Source organism: Pogona vitticeps, chromosome 3, assembly GCF_051106095.1.
Source record: "Pogona vitticeps strain Pit_001003342236 chromosome 3, PviZW2.1, whole genome shotgun sequence".
Taxonomy (NCBI): Eukaryota; Metazoa; Chordata; class Lepidosauria; order Squamata; family Agamidae; genus Pogona; species Pogona vitticeps.
Genome location: NC_135785.1, coordinates 58,934,360 through 58,950,806, shown reverse-complemented (window position 1 = coordinate 58,950,806; position 16,447 = coordinate 58,934,360). Strand labels below are relative to the sequence as shown.

General features: G+C 40.6%; 1 protein-coding gene and 2 long non-coding RNA genes across 3 annotated transcripts in view; 2 read left to right on the top strand and 1 right to left on the bottom strand.

Annotated features, from left to right (window-relative positions):
- Positions 1-16,447, top strand: part of SORCS1 (sortilin related VPS10 domain containing receptor 1) — a 545,549-nt gene that overhangs the window by 391,007 nt on the left and 138,095 nt on the right. The window contains exon 6 of the mRNA XM_072995575.2: positions 16,047-16,111. Within this exon, the coding sequence (XP_072851676.2) occupies positions 16,047-16,111 (65 nt within the window). The remainder of the gene's footprint in view (positions 1-16,046; positions 16,112-16,447) is intronic.
- LOC144587906 (uncharacterized) lies at positions 1,865-6,407 on the bottom strand. Its single transcript, XR_013543144.1, has 3 exons — positions 6,255-6,407; positions 3,463-3,623; positions 1,865-2,580 (listed from the first exon to the last, which is right to left on the bottom strand). It is a non-coding gene; the product is annotated as an uncharacterized LOC144587906 (long non-coding RNA).
- Positions 6,684-10,761, top strand: LOC140705908 (uncharacterized). The gene is made up of 3 exons (XR_012085510.2): positions 6,684-6,788; positions 9,419-9,579; positions 10,461-10,761. It is a non-coding gene; the product is annotated as an uncharacterized LOC140705908 (long non-coding RNA).

Below are 16,447 nucleotides of genomic sequence, written 5' to 3'. Positions count from 1 at the left end.
CCCGTGACCCTAGGGTGGCCTGAGGATTGGTCCCCGAGGGGTTGTGCCACCCCCTCGGCCCTGTAGGCCAATGGGGCGCAGTTCAAGGGGTTTGGCTAGAAAGGGGATGGCCGTAGGGCATGCCTCAGCATGCCTTTAGGCCGCTGGGGGCTGAAATTCACACCAGGGATTTTGGGGGCCCTTCTCACATGCTGTAACAGTAAATTAAATAATTAGACCTTCTAAATGGGAGACAATTTTAAAGCCATAGATAAAAAACAAGAACAACAACAAACCTCTTCTCTTACGAATGATTTTGTGGATCTTCTGATATACTGTAACAATAAATAATTAGACCTTCTAAATGGGAGAGAATTTTAAAGCCGTGGTTAGAAAACAACAACAACAACAAACCTCTTCTCTCATGAATGATTTTGGGTCCCTTCTCATATACTGTAACAGTAAATTAAATAATTAGACCTTCTAAATAGGAGACAATTTTAAAGCCATGGTTAGAAAACAACAAGAACAAGCCTCTTCTGTTATGAATGATTTTGGGGACCTTCTAATATAGTGTAACAATAAATTAAATAATTAGACCTTCTAAATAGGAGACAATTTTAAAGCAATGGTTAAAACAAACAAACATTTTCTGTTACGATATAGCTGTTTAAAACTTTTTCACGATTTCTACTCTTATGTTATATAGAAACTAGGATTTCTCATTGCAGCAACTCAAATTTACCCCAAGGGCTTCCCTTGAGAATGTGCAGTAACAAAGGTTGCAACTTAAAGACCTGTTTGTAATTTCCAGAAGGTTGGGCGAGGCTGAAGGGGGTTTGGCTAGAAAAGGGGTGGCCCTAGGGCATGTCTCGGCAAGCCCTTAGGCCGCCTGGGGCTGAAATTCCACAGCGGGGATTTCAGGGACCTTCTGTGCATGCTCACAGCAGAGACCGGGACACTTGCACCCACCCCAAGGTTGCTACCAGGGGCTTGTGGGGTTTTTCATGCCCCCTGTGCCCCCTCCAAGTCTCAGAGAGAGCTTGCCTGAAGACCCAGAAAATCTAAGAATAAAATGCAGATCTGCAGAAGCCCTATTCCTATTTACCACAAAGCCAAAGCAGACAAAAGTGCAAGAAAGTCAGCCTGCACCCTGATGGGTGTGTGTGTGATGAGGAGGATCTTTATTTTATTTATTTATTTGATTTATACCCTGCCCATCTGGTCTAAAAGACCACAATACAAAAAACACACACAAACAGAATACAACAATAGAATAGAAAATACATAAGGAGAGAATAAACAGAAAAGTCAGATATTAACTGGAGGGAAGGCCTGAATGTATAGCCATGTTTTTAATTGACTTTTAAAAGTGCCCAAAGTGGGGACCGCAAGGATCTCAGGATGGAGATTGTTCCAGAGGCGAGGAGTCACCACCAAGAAGGCCCGGTTTCGTGTCCTTTCCTTCCGGGCCTCCCTCGGCGTTAGGCAGCTCAACCTCACCTCCTGGCTCGTGCAGGTAGATCCACCATATTTATGTGTGGCTGCTGTTGTACCTGGTCATAATAAATGAAATAAATATACCTTCTAGTACCACTATCAAAAGCATCAGTGTTTCTAGAGTGTGTTAAGTTGTATTTCCACAATGGGTGCTCAAAGATATTGAAGATTTACCAAGTAATATTTCTACATTGTCACCTTAACCAATTTCCAACCTCTCTGGCTCCTTCTTCAAATTACAAAAATAAACCCCACTTAGCAGTACACATTTATAAAAAGTTAAAACAATTATTTATTACAAAGATTCAGCGCAGTTTAGCTGTGAGGTGAAAAAATAAGTCATTTCTGTTTCCCAATGAAAAGCAGTGGACAGCAGTATCACTGAGATTTCAGACGCTTGAACATAAATTTAGTAAGTAGGCATGAAATAGTAAGGAGCAATAAGTAGAACAGTACAAAATCCCCACATTTTTTAGTAAAATGACTTTAATACTCTCCAAAGTAAAAATGTTTTCCACATGTTTAGACCCAAGGAGGATTCCTAGAATCTCTCTCTCTCCCTGTGTGTGTGTTAAAGCCCCTTTTGATTTTCCAGGCATCCTTCATAGAGCTTTGAGCCATAGCCTTCTCAACATCTTTCACAAACAGAATCGTGAAGTTAAGAAAGTCAAAGTGACCATCCGCCCTCAAATGCCTAGAGACTTTTGAAATAAGCTTGCAACTTAAAAGACCATGTGCCACCAATCTTCAACATCTCCGGCTCCTTCTGCAAAATACAAAAAAACACCCACTATGAAGTGTACATTTTAAAAAAAGTTAAAACAATTATTTATTGCAAGGAATCAGCACAGTCTGGCTGTTAGGTGAAATTTCACTAAGATTTCAGACGCTTGAATTCACATCACAATCAGGGCAGCTCAGGACCAAATAGGTCCAAAGCCGAACTGTCAAAAGGGTGCTCCAGAGAGAGCTGCGAGGGAGTGCTAATAGTTTATGAATTAAACTCAGTTTCAATACTCAAAATCCTCAGTGCTGAAAAAAGTGTTAAGAAATTCTAAAGTGTTGAGCTTGCTGAGCCTGTCCAGCCGTTAGTACACTTTCCTGCAACACAGAAAGGGAAAAGAAGGGTTTATTTCTTTGCACATCTAGTATAAGTGAAACTCTAACCATGGCACATGTAAAGCAAAAGGCTACATCGTTGTTTTTTTTTTTTTTTTTTTTTGTCTGAATGCAATCAGAGGGTTAGAGCAGGTCAATATACAGCTATGGTTCTCAACCTTAGTATTGGTACACCACAAGGAGATGTGCTGAGGCCTCTACACCATGCCCGATATACATAGGTTTGTATTTCTGTTTTTAACAGCCATACCAGTGTGAATTTCACAGAGGATACCACAGTAGGGTGCCTCATACTGGAGGAACTGTACAGGGCCGGTTGTCTTTCAAAAGCACAAAATACTCTAAAGGGCACCTCCCCTCCTGGACATTCTTTGTTTGAACGACGGTCATCAGGAAGACGATATAAATCTATTAAAACAAGGACAAACTGATTTAAAAACCATGCATAATGGGAACTTGAGTGTCTTGTTATGCCCAACCTGTAACAAGGTTCCTAATAATTTAGAAGGGATGGTTTCCAGGGAGGCCGGCATGCAGAGGGGTAATCTCCCTAAGAGCTGTCCCACCTCTCTTCTTTTCTCTAAATATTATCATTTAGGAAAAATTGCAGGCTGGGGCAATGAACCTAAATCTCACCCTCCCTGAAACATCAACCATGTAGTGCCCAAGGCACACAGCCCTTCTCCCCTACATCCTGTTCTGTGCCATTATTAGCACTTTTCTACCACAAGCAACAAAGAGATGTTTATAGTTCTGTTTGTTTTAAGTCATGGTTTCTACAGTTTCATCCTGAAAAGAGGTTTGAGACATTTGAACCCACATCAGAATCAGGTCAGCTCAGGACCAAATAGGTACAAAACCGACCTGTCAAAAGGGTGCTCCAGAGAGAGAGCTGCGAGGGAGTGCTAATAGTTTATGAATGAAACTCAGTTTCAATATTCAAACCCCTCAGTGCTGGAAAAAATGTTATGAAATTCTAAAGTGTTGAGCTTGCTGAGCCTGCCCAGCATAGTTAGTCCACTTTCCTGCAACACAAAAAGGGAAAAGAGGGGTTTATTTCCATTTTTTTCTCATCACAGTCAAAAGGTCTATCTAATAGCAGCAGCAACTTTGAATTTCCTGTTTGGGGATACAGATCCCAGAGACCCCAAACCAGCGTGGCTGTTGTTCTGTGAGATGTAGTCTAAATTCTGAATTAATATAAATAATAGTCACAAATACCTAAAAACTTCAGCAGCAATTTATGTTGGAGTTATTTTAGCCTCATATGCAGCCTTTAGTAGATATGATGGGAGATACCTTTCTGGGGGTGAGGTGACTATCAGTAACCAAATATTCCTGACCATGTCTCCAATATCAAAGAGGACATCTCTTTATGACCAAACGTTCCTGCCCTGTCTCCAATGGCATCTCTTTGTTTAAGTGACTTTCCCCCTCTTTTTAGTCATTTTTGAAATTGTAAATAGTCTGTTGAGGCCCTGTTGTTCAAAGCAGGCTTGTTTTTAGTTTTCTGATAGCTGTTCAACTGTAAGTAAATTAAATCTTTTTATTTTGTCTCCTGCTAATGTTTCAATGTGGGTTACTGCAGTGGGGGTTACTGAGCCTGTAGGGGCCAGCTGATGAGCAAAAGGGGGGGGGGTGTACTAACCTTGGGGGAACTTGAAGCTATTCAGTTTTGTCAAACCTTACAATTAACCTGAGCAGATAGAGTAATTTAACCAAAAAAACATTGAAGCTGCAAAATACAAAACAAGACCAAATTGATTTAAAACATTGCATAATGTGAACTGAGTGCTTTTGCAGCCTGTGGTAATGCACCTGAAATTCTCCATCCCTGAAAATATCTACAGTGCAGTTATAGTGTGCCCTGAGACCTGTTTGCTAACCTGAATATTCAGTTATATAGCAGTCACAGCAAGGAAACTTCATTTTCATGACATACAATACTTTTACATAACTAAATGTATTAACTAATTGTATCATAGTTAACTTACTCAACAAATGTCTGCTAGACATAACCTGTCTTAACTAATGTGGGTTTTAAGTCTCAAAGGACAAGCTTCTCCCGCTTCTGAGATTATACATATTAGTTTGCTTTGTTTGGCTATTGGTCTTCAGAATTTAAGCATGCAGCTCCTTGGAAGGCTAGTTTCACAAAGTGTGTAGGACTGTTTTAATTCTTGAACAGAATGGCATCTTTTCTGTGCAGGCCTCTCCAGGAAGTTAGAATTCAAGTTAACTTTTTAAAAAAGTTGAACTAATGTCACCAGGAAGACGATATAGAACTATTAAAACAAGGCCAGAAATTCCCTGGGAGTGTGACAGCAATGATAAACCATCTCCTTGAACATTTCTCATATTATTAGGGTTGCCACATTTCAGAAGCATCAATTTTTCGGGGGTCAGCATTCTTTATGGTCCAGCTCTCACTTCCATACATCGCTACAGGAAAAACCATATTTTTGACTATGTGGCCCTTTGTTGGCAAGGTGATATCTCTACTTTTTAAGATGCTTATTTGCATTTTCCCACATTCATGGGGATTTTGTTCTGTTTTAAAGGTGTTTGGGAAATGCCTAGACAGTGTCTGGATTCAGGAATGGTGTGGATTGGGGCATTTTCTAAAGAACACAGGACAGGTTGGCCCCAATCTGTATAATCCCTTTATTTGTGTACAGCGGGGGTTGGAGGCTTCTACACAACATAACTCAAAGATAAAATAACACAGAAATCATTCAAACAGGTATTACAGCTATTCTTAATAATCTCTTATTTCTTAATGTACATTCTGTTAGACTAGCATCCCTGAAAGGTAATGGAGAATGTTAACACAGGACATGTCCAATAGCTTTAGGAGACAATGCTGTGCTGAAGATCCAGCAGATGAGAAGCAAAAGAGGCTGGCAGATATGATGGCAAAATGTCTGAAAATAGACAGGGTCAAGCACAAAGAGTAGCATGCCTATCCTATACCCCCATCAGACACAATACCTCCAGACAGGACTGTTTTGCACCAGCCCTGAGACTAGGCACCAAGAATTTCTGCCCCACTCATTTTAAAGGGATGCAGAAAATATTAAAACAAACACAAAGCAAAACAAAAACCTTCCACTGTGCAGAATGTTACTTTTAACAGTGGAACTTTTGTGTGTTATTATATTGACAAAAACAATAGAAAAATTTAAAAAAGATAAAAGACAAAAACATTGTGGCATTGTGGCCTCTTAAAGACTCTCTGCTAAAGTTGCAGCATGGCCCTAACAGAACTACAAAAAATATCTTTTGATAGGGGGGGCATTTCTTTCAAAACATTTAAAAAACAATAGGGGGCACAATTAAATAAAGCAAAAAATGTTTCCTCATGTTCATTTGTGTTATCTCAGAGAAACAGACCACCCCTCCCCCACGTGCTCTGTTGGGCCATTTAACCTTCACTATGCCTTTGAAAAGGGAGGGGGACTCTTCCTTTGAAAAAGCAGGGACAGGCATTCTAAAATCTTAACATTCCCCCACCCCCACCCCCACCCCCACCCCCACCCCCCCTTCCCAACCATTGCATAATGCTAAAAAACTTATTTTTCCAGTGGCCCAAATAAAATGGCTGCTCTATTTCTTCCCAGCCCCCCCCCCCCCCAATTCAAAAGCACGGATCTTACCTCAGCCTCCAACAGCCATGTGGGGAAAGGAAAGAGATGAACGACCCGGGGTTTTTTAAAACCCACAAGGCCCCTTAGAACAGCCTATCAGCAGGCTCGTATCCATAGGCTGAGGAGGAGGAGCTGAAACAAACAGTTAAACTACTACAAACAGTTTTTGGACTACAGATCCCAGAATGCATCTGGGCTAGACACAGGGACTAGCCACTTTCATCATTACATTCAAGACAGCAAACCCCCCCTCCCCCCAGGTTTCTCAGACAGCTATACAATAATGGAATAGTGAACATGTTGTAACAGGCCTTGCAGCTTAACTGAACTGTAGATTGGAACAGGCGAACAACTCACTGGGTTTGCATTAATTATACAACATTAGTTATGTGGTAGCCCTTGGAGGGAGAATTTACATCCCATTTGCAGAGCAGCCTATGGATACGAGCCTGCTGATAGGCTGTTCTAAGGGGCCTTGTGGGTTTTAAAAAACCCCGGGTCGTTCATCTCTTTCCTTTCCCCACATGGCTGTTGGAGGCTGAGGTAAGATCCGTGCTTTTGAATTGGGGGGGGGGGGGGCTGGGAAGAAATAGAGCAGCCATTTTATTTGGGCCACTGGAAAAATAAGTTTTTTAGCATTATGCAATGGTTGGGAAGGGGGGTGGGGGTGGGGGTGGGGGTGGGGGTGGGGGAATGTTAAGATTTTAGAATGCCTGTCCCTGCTTTTTCAAAGGAAGAGTCCCCCTCCCTTTTCAAAGGCATAGTGAAGGTTAAATGGCCCAACAGAGCACGTGGGGGAGGGGTGGTCTGTTTCTCTGAGATAACACAAATGAACATGAGGAAACATTTTTTGCTTTATTTAATTGTGCCCCCTATTGTTTTTTAAATGTTTTGAAAGAAATGCCCCCCCTATCAAAAGATATTTTTTGTAGTTCTGTTAGGGCCATGCTGCAACTTTAGCAGAGAGTCTTTAAGAGGCCACAATGCCACAATGTTTTTGTCTTTTATCTTTTTTAAATTTTTCTATTGTTTTTGTCAATATAATAACACACAAAAGTTCCACTGTTAAAAGTAACATTCTGCACAGTGGAAGGTTTTTGTTTTGCTTTGTGTTTGTTTTAATATTTTCTGCATCCCTTTAAAATGAGTGGGGCAGAAATTCTTGGTGCCTAGTCTCAGGGCTGGTGCAAAACAGTCCTGTCTGGAGGTATTGTGTCTGATGGGGGTATAGGATAGGCATGCTACTCTTTGTGCTTGACCCTGTCTATTTTCAGACATTTTGCCATCATATCTGCCAGCCTCTTTTGCTTCTCATCTGCTGGATCTTCAGCACAGCATTGTCTCCTAAAGCTATTGGACATGTCCTGTGTTAACATTCTCCATTACCTTTCAGGGATGCTAGTCTAACAGAATGTACATTAAGAAATAAGAGATTATTAAGAATAGCTGTAATACCTGTTTGAATGATTTCTGTGTTATTTTATCTTTGAGTTATGTTGTGTAGAAGCCTCCAACCCCCGCTGTACACAAATAAAGGGATTATACAGATTGGGGCCAACCTGTCCTGTGTTCTTTAGAAAATGCCCCAATCCACACCATTCCTGAATCCAGACACTGTCTAGGCATTTCCCAAACACCTTTAAAACAGAACAAAATCCCCATGAATGTGGGAAAATGCAAATAAGCATCTTAAAAAGTAGAGATATCACCTTGCCAACAAAGGGCCACATAGTCAAAAATATGGTTTTTCCTGTAGCGATGTATGGAAGTGAGAGCTGGACCATAAAGAATGCTGACCCCCGAAAAATTGATGCTTCTGAAATGTGGCAACCCTAATAATATGAGAAATGTTCAAGGAGATGGTTTATCATTGCTGTCACACTCCCAGGGAATTTCTGGCCTTGTTTTAATAGTTCTATATCGTCTTCCTGGTGACATTAGTTCAACTTTTTTAAAAAGTTAACTTGAATTCTAACTTCCTGGAGAGGCCTGCACAGAAAAGATGCCATTCTGTTCAAGAATTAAAACAGTCCTACACACTTTGTGAAACTAGCCTTCCAAGGAGCTGCATGCTTAAATTCTGAAGACCAATAGCCAAACAAAGCAAACTAATATGTATAATCTCAGAAGCGGGAGAAGCTTGTCCTTTGAGACTTAAAACCCACATTAGTTAAGACAGGTTATGTCTAGCAGACATTTGTTGAGTAAGTTAACTATGATACAATTAGTTAATACATTTAGTTATGTAAAAGTATTGTATGTCATGAAAATGAAGTTTCCTTGCTGTGACTGCTATATAACTGAATATTCAGGTTAGCAAACAGGTCTCAGGGCACACTATAACTGCACTGTAGATATTTTCAGGGATGGAGAATTTCAGGTGCATTACCACAGGCTGCAAAAGCACTCAGTTCACATTATGCAATGTTTTAAATCAATTTGGTCTTGTTTTGTATTTTGCAGCTTCAATGTTTTTTTGGTTAAATTACTCTATCTGCTCAGGTTAATTGTAAGGTTTGACAAAACTGAATAGCTTCAAGTTCCCCCAAGGTTAGTACACCCCCCCCCCTTTTGCTCATCAGCTGGCCCCTACAGGCTCAGTAACCCCCACTGCAGTAACCCACATTGAAACATTAGCAGGAGACAAAATAAAAAGATTTAATTTACTTACAGTTGAACAGCTATCAGAAAACTAAAAACAAGCCTGCTTTGAACAACAGGGCCTCAACAGACTATTTACAATTTCAAAAATGACTAAAAAGAGGGGGAAAGTCACTTAAACAAAGAGATGCCATTGGAGACAGGGCAGGAACGTTTGGTCATAAAGAGATGTCCTCTTTGATATTGGAGACATGGTCAGGAATATTTGGTTACTGATAGTCACCTCACCCCCAGAAAGGTATCTCCCATCATATCTACTAAAGGCTGCATATGAGGCTAAAATAACTCCAACATAAATTGCTGCTGAAGTTTTTAGGTATTTGTGACTATTATTTATATTAATTCAGAATTTAGACTACATCTCACAGAACAACAGCCACGCTGGTTTGGGGTCTCTGGGATCTGTATCCCCAAACAGGAAATTCAAAGTTGCTGCTGCTATTAGATAGACCTTTTGACTGTGATGAGAAAAAAATGGAAATAAACCCCTCTTTTCCCTTTTTGTGTTGCAGGAAAGTGGACTAACTATGCTGGGCAGGCTCAGCAAGCTCAACACTTTAGAATTTCATAACATTTTTTCCAGCACTGAGGGGTTTGAATATTGAAACTGAGTTTCATTCATAAACTATTAGCACTCCCTCGCAGCTCTCTCTCTGGAGCACCCTTTTGACAGGTCGGTTTTGTACCTATTTGGTCCTGAGCTGACCTGATTCTGATGTGGGTTCAAATGTCTCAAACCTCTTTTCAGGATGAAACTGTAGAAACCATGACTTAAAACAAACAGAACTATAAACATCTCTTTGTTGCTTGTGGTAGAAAAGTGCTAATAATGGCACAGAACAGGATGTAGGGGAGAAGGGCTGTGTGCCTTGGGCACTACATGGTTGATGTTTCAGGGAGGGTGAGATTTAGGTTCATTGCCCCAGCCTGCAATTTTTCCTAAATGATAATATTTAGAGAAAAGAAGAGAGGTGGGACAGCTCTTAGGGAGATTACCCCTCTGCATGCCGGCCTCCCTGGAAACCATCCCTTCTAAATTATTAGGAACCTTGTTACAGGTTGGGCATAACAAGACACTCAAGTTCCCATTATGCATGGTTTTTAAATCAGTTTGTCCTTGTTTTAATAGATTTATATCGTCTTCCTGATGACCGTCGTTCAAACAAAGAATGTCCAGGAGGGGAGGTGCCCTTTAGAGTATTTTGTGCTTTTGAAAGACAACCGGCCCTGTACAGTTCCTCCAGTATGAGGCACCCTACTGTGGTATCCTCTGTGAAATTCACACTGGTATGGCTGTTAAAAACAGAAATACAAACCTATGTATATCGGGCATGGTGTAGAGGCCTCAGCACATCTCCTTGTGGTGTACCAATACTAAGGTTGAGAACCATAGCTGTATATTGACCTGCTCTAACCCTCTGATTGCATTCAGACAAAAAAAAAAAAAAAAAAAACAACGATGTAGCCTTTTGCTTTACATGTGCCATGGTTAGAGTTTCACTTATACTAGATGTGCAAAGAAATAAACCCTTCTTTTCCCTTTCTGTGTTGCAGGAAAGTGTACTAACGGCTGGACAGGCTCAGCAAGCTCAACACTTTAGAATTTCTTAACACTTTTTTCAGCACTGAGGATTTTGAGTATTGAAACTGAGTTTAATTCATAAACTATTAGCACTCCCTCGCAGCTCTCTCTGGAGCACCCTTTTGACAGTTCGGCTTTGGACCTATTTGGTCCTGAGCTGCCCTGATTGTGATGTGAATTCAAGCGTCTGAAATCTTAGTGAAATTTCACCTAACAGCCAGACTGTGCTGATTCCTTGCAATAAATAATTGTTTTAACTTTTTTTAAAATGTACACTTCATAGTGGGTGTTTTTTTGTATTTTGCAGAAGGAGCCGGAGATGTTGAAGATTGGTGGCACATGGTCTTTTAAGTTGCAAGCTTATTTCAAAAGTCTCTAGGCATTTGAGGGCGGATGGTCACTTTGACTTTCTTAACTTCACGATTCTGTTTGTGAAAGATGTTGAGAAGGCTATGGCTCAAAGCTCTATGAAGGATGCCTGGAAAATCAAAAGGGGCTTTAACACACACACAGGGAGAGAGAGAGATTCTAGGAATCCTCCTTGGGTCTAAACATGTGGAAAACATTTTTACTTTGGAGAGTATTAAAGTCATTTTACTAAAAAATGTGGGGATTTTGTACTGTTCTACTTATTGCTCCTTACTATTTCATGCCTACTTACTAAATTTATGTTCAAGCGTCTGAAATCTCAGTGATACTGCTGTCCACTGCTTTTCATTGGGAAACAGAAATGACTTATTTTTTCACCTCACAGCTAAACTGCGCTGAATCTTTGTAATAAATAATTGTTTTAACTTTTTATAAATGTGTACTGCTAAGTGGGGTTTATTTTTGTAATTTGAAGAAGGAGCCAGAGAGGTTGGAAATTGGTTAAGGTGACAATGTAGAAATATTACTTGGTAAATCTTCAATATCTTTGAGCACCCATTGTGGAAATACAACTTAACACACTCTAGAAACACTGATGCTTTTGATAGTGGTACTAGAAGGTATATTTATTTCATTTATTATGACCAGGTACAACAGCAGCCACACATAAATATGGTGGATCTACCTGCACGAGCCAGGAGGTGAGGTTGAGCTGCCTAACGCCGAGGGAGGCCCGGAAGGAAAGGACACGAAACCGGGCCTTCTTGGTGGTGACTCCTCGCCTCTGGAACAATCTCCATCCTGAGATCCTTGCGGTCCCCACTTTGGGCACTTTTAAAAGTCAATTAAAAACATGGCTATACATTCAGGCCTTCCCTCCAGTTAATATCTGACTTTTCTGTTTATTCTCTCCTTATGTATTTTCTATTCTATTGTTGTATTCTGTTTGTGTGTGTTTTTTGTATTGTGGTCTTTTAGACCAGATGGGCAGGGTATAAATCAAATAAATAAATAAAATAAAGATCCTCCTCATCACACACACACCCATCAGGGTGCAGGCTGACTTTCTTGCACTTTTGTCTGCTTTGGCTTTGTGGTAAATAGGAATAGGGCTTCTGCAGATCTGCATTTTATTCTTAGATTTTCTGGGTCTTCAGGCAAGCTCTCTCTGAGACTTGGAGGGGGCACAGGGGGCATGAAAAACCCCACAAGCCCCTGGTAGCAACCTTGGGGTGGGTGCAAGTGTCCCGGTCTCTGCTGTGAGCATGCACAGAAGGTCCCTGAAATCCCCGCTGTGGAATTTCAGCCCCAGGCGGCCTAAGGGCTTGCCGAGACATGCCCTAGGGCCACCCCTTTTCTAGCCAAACCCCCTTCAGCCTCGCCCAACCTTCTGGAAATTACAAACAGGTCTTTAAGTTGCAACCTTTGTTACTGCACATTCTCAAGGGAAGCCCTTGGGGTAAATTTGAGTTGCTGCAATGAGAAATCCTAGTTTCTATATAACATAAGAGTAGAAATCGTGAAAAAGTTTTAAACAGCTATATCGTAACAGAAAATGTTTGTTTGTTTTAACCATTGCTTTAAAATTGTCTCCTATTTAGAAGGTCTAATTATTTAATTTATTGTTACACTATATTAGAAGGTCCCCAAAATCATTCATAACAGAAGAGGCTTGTTCTTGTTGTTTTCTAACCATGGCTTTAAAGTTGTCTCCTATTTAGAAGGTCTAATTATTTAATTTACTGTTACAGCATATGAGAAGGGACCCAAAATCATTCATGAGAGAAGAGGTTTGTTGTTGTTGTTGTTTTTTATCTATGGCTTTAAAATTGTCTCCCATTTAGAAGGTCTTACTATTTATTGTTACAGTATATCAGAAGATCCACAAAATCATTCGTAAGAGAAGAGGTTTGTTGTTGTTCTTGTTTTTTATCTATGGCTTTAAAATTGTCTCCCATTTAGAAGGTCTAATTATTTAATTTACTGTTACAGCATGTGAGAAGGGCCCCCAAAATCCCTGGTGTGAATTTCAGCCCCCAGCGGCCTAAAGGCATGCTGAGGCATGCCCTACGGCCATCCCCTTTCTAGCCAAACCCCTTGAACTGCGCCCCATTGGCCTACAGGGCCGAGGGGGTGGCACAACCCCTCGGGGACCAATCCTCAGGCCACCCTAGGGTCACGGGGGACCACAGACTCTAGGAAAAGACCCCTATAGGCCCACGGGGACCCCCACAACCCCTGACGTCACGCAGGGGGCTGGGGCAAGCCGAGACATGGTCTACGACCACCCCTTTTCTAGCCAAGGACCTCCAACCGCTCCCCATTGGCCTACGGGGTCGTGGGGTGGCACAACCCCTCGGGGTCCAATCCTCAGGCACCCCTAGGGTCACGGGGGACCCCGGACTCTAGGGAAAGACCCCTATAGGCCCATGGGGACCCCCACAACCCCTGACGTCACCGTTCGGACCACCCCTTCCGCCGGAAGGGGCCTGGGTCCAGCCTAGGCGCCGGAAGTCCCTCCCCTTCCGGTCCAGGGTCCCAAAAGGGGGCGTGGCACCTGTCAAAATTGAGATTGAATAAAGCTACCACTATCCTACTACTCGAGTCAACCTTGAACCAGCTACCTGAGCCTGTTGGGAATCAAATTCAGGTTGTGAGCAGAGTTTTGATTGCAGTACTGCTCTTTAATCCCTTTCCATGAGGCTTCCAGCTAGGATTATGTATATGTAACAGCAGCCTATCTTCCTGTAGGTATAGATCAAGGGACTGCAGAGAGATTTGCCAGTCATTAGAATAAGTTCTGTGATCACCCACTGTTTCTTAAGAGTCTATTTCTCAAGTATGGAAAATAGGTTGAGAATGATAGGAGTGTGTATGTTCTGGAAAAGTGTGGTAGAAGAATCAGAGCTATGATATTGCATTAGCATCTTTAGCAAAGGAAATACAGCTTTGGTTCATTGTAGGCTAGTGGTATTGAATCATTATTCTGGACATGTTCTCATATAAGCTAGATAAATAACTTTTCTTTTGGAAACAGTTATTTTCACAGCAAACAAACAAACAAACAAACAAAACAAAACAGCATTCTAGGTGGAGCAATGAGAATAGGTGAGTTGTTCAGATGCTCCAGGGTTTTTAGTCCCAGCGAATGCATACATTTTGTTAGACCACTATCTACATTAATCATTTTGTGTTCACTTCAGTCTGGAATGAAATTATTATCAGCATTTGTTCTTTAGCATAAAATACTACTGATAAGTTAGGGCCTTCCAGAGATTTGACTGAACAAAGTTAAGAAATTGAAGGCATTATCTTTTTTTTTTCTTTAACAATTTATATGTACTGATGTTTGTGCAAAAATGATTCCTATGATCTCTCCATTAAACAGTAAAGCAAGCAGATGCACTTCAAATGCTCCACATTCTTATCTATTTTATATCCAAGTTTTAATTCAAAAATTTAATTCATAATGATACTTGAAATCTTTTCTTCTTACTTGTGAAAAAGAAAAAAAAGGATCACAATTAGAAATATGTGTCCTCATTCCTAAAACAAGGTTTTATTACACAAGTCCAGTAACAATCTATAGCAGAAGTTTCCAGCCTTGGGTAACCCATGTGTTCTTGGATTGCAATTCCCAGAAGCCTTCACCACCAGCTGTACTGGCCAGGGTTTCTGGGAGTTGCAGTCCAAGAACACTTGGGTTACCCAAGGCTGGGAAGTGCTGTTCTACAGGAACTTGGAAACAGAACCATTCAGAATGTCTAGAACTGAGTGATATCACCAAGGAAGCTTTTATAGGAGTGGAAGGCTAAATTTCAATACTACAATAGCTGTGTTGTTATAAACACACTGCTAGCTGTTAGGGCAAGAATTGCATGGGGGTGTCTTGCACTTCTACAAGCGTTTCAAGGTTAGAAGCTTATTCCTACATATGTGAGTGTTTTAGAGCTGCAAAGATGCCTTGGATTGATGGAGTTTTTCAGTTCCACCATTTAGAGCTTAACCATAAATATGTCACATTATGCTTGTAGCTACAAAGATTGTCCTAGAAAAAAAACTGCTTAAGGAGATGTGTAAGATTCCGCTGAAATGTATTTAACTAAGCATTTTATGCCATTTCGTGTTAAGTATATTATACTGTGCTGCTCTAAATTCTAAGAGCAGATAAGCCACCTTATTCATTTAGTAGTTGAAGCAATAACCTGCCTGGAAATTAATGGGAAAAGATGCTTTATGTTTTATAAAATGAATGATAAAATACTTTTCATTAACGATGTAAGATATGCAAATAAACTAAGCACCCCCCTCTCATCCCATCTAGTTATCTGTTGGACTAGGACTCAAGAAACCTGGGTTCAAACTCCTGCTTGGTTATAGAAGCTGGTGGCAGAAGTGAACCATTCTTTGAACTTTGTAGATACTTCAAAAACTCTATTAAGCCTGCCTTAAGAGAGAAGCAACTTGACAGCATATATCATACAGACATATTTATTTATTTAATTTTTTAAAAAACACTTTTCCCCTTAAGAAGGGGCCAAGACAACTTACGTATATCAGTAAAATACAATGTTGAAAACTGAAAACTGTATGTATACAAATACTAAAAAGGATCAAGCAGATACCACACTAAAAGACCATAAACAAAGCAACACCAAAAACACATTCAAAGCATTAAGACACAGTCATTAAGGGAAAGCCTGCCTGAAGAGAAAGGTCTTCACCTGCTTGTGGAAGGGCAGTAAGGAAAGGGCTAGCCTTGCTTCCTGTCGGAGGGAGTTCCAAAGTTTGGGAGGAGCAACAGAGAAGACCCTCTCCTGTGTCCCCATCAAACACACCTTACAGTAATTTAACTTAGTCTGGTAAACATACTTCTTCATTTTATCTTGATTAATACACTTTACTTAAATTGCTTTTAATAAGAACTGTGCTGTTGAATTTCAGGTGATGGACTGCATCCAGACTTAAAGATTATTTTAGTAAGAAGCCATGAAAGTATCTTTCTGCACTTCATCTTGAAGAGGGCTGGAAGGATTAAAACATCTCCGTTAGAGTGCTAATGACTATCTTTTCAAGCTGTGTTGTATAATACATGATATAGAATGCCAGTGAGTAGACCCATATAGGGTTGTACTTAATTGTTACATTTCTTTTTGACAGTACTGCAGCTTTTGTTTCTCTTTCTTTAGGTCAAGAATGGGTACTAGTAAAGAGCCAGACATTGTCCACTTGGAGACGAAGACAGTGGACGGGCGTAAGTTCTTTTGCTACTTTATCATAATTGTATCACATGAGTAAATACTAAGTTATGCAAAATTCATTCAGATATAGGGTGCTGTTGAAGAGCTATACTAGCAACTGAATAGTTCTCTCTGGGTTTCTTCTAAAATCAGTACCAAGGAGGTAGCTTTCCCAAATGATACTGTGGAACTAAAGGGATTCCTTCCCCCCACATAAACAGAAGATTTGTAAGCCATGTAACTTCTGCTAAAGAAAAGCATAAAACAAGTACAACTAACAAACATAAAATGCCTCCTTCTTGAAGGAAATTTGCTCATTTCATCAAATCTTTCTGTAGTTGTTGTGGAAG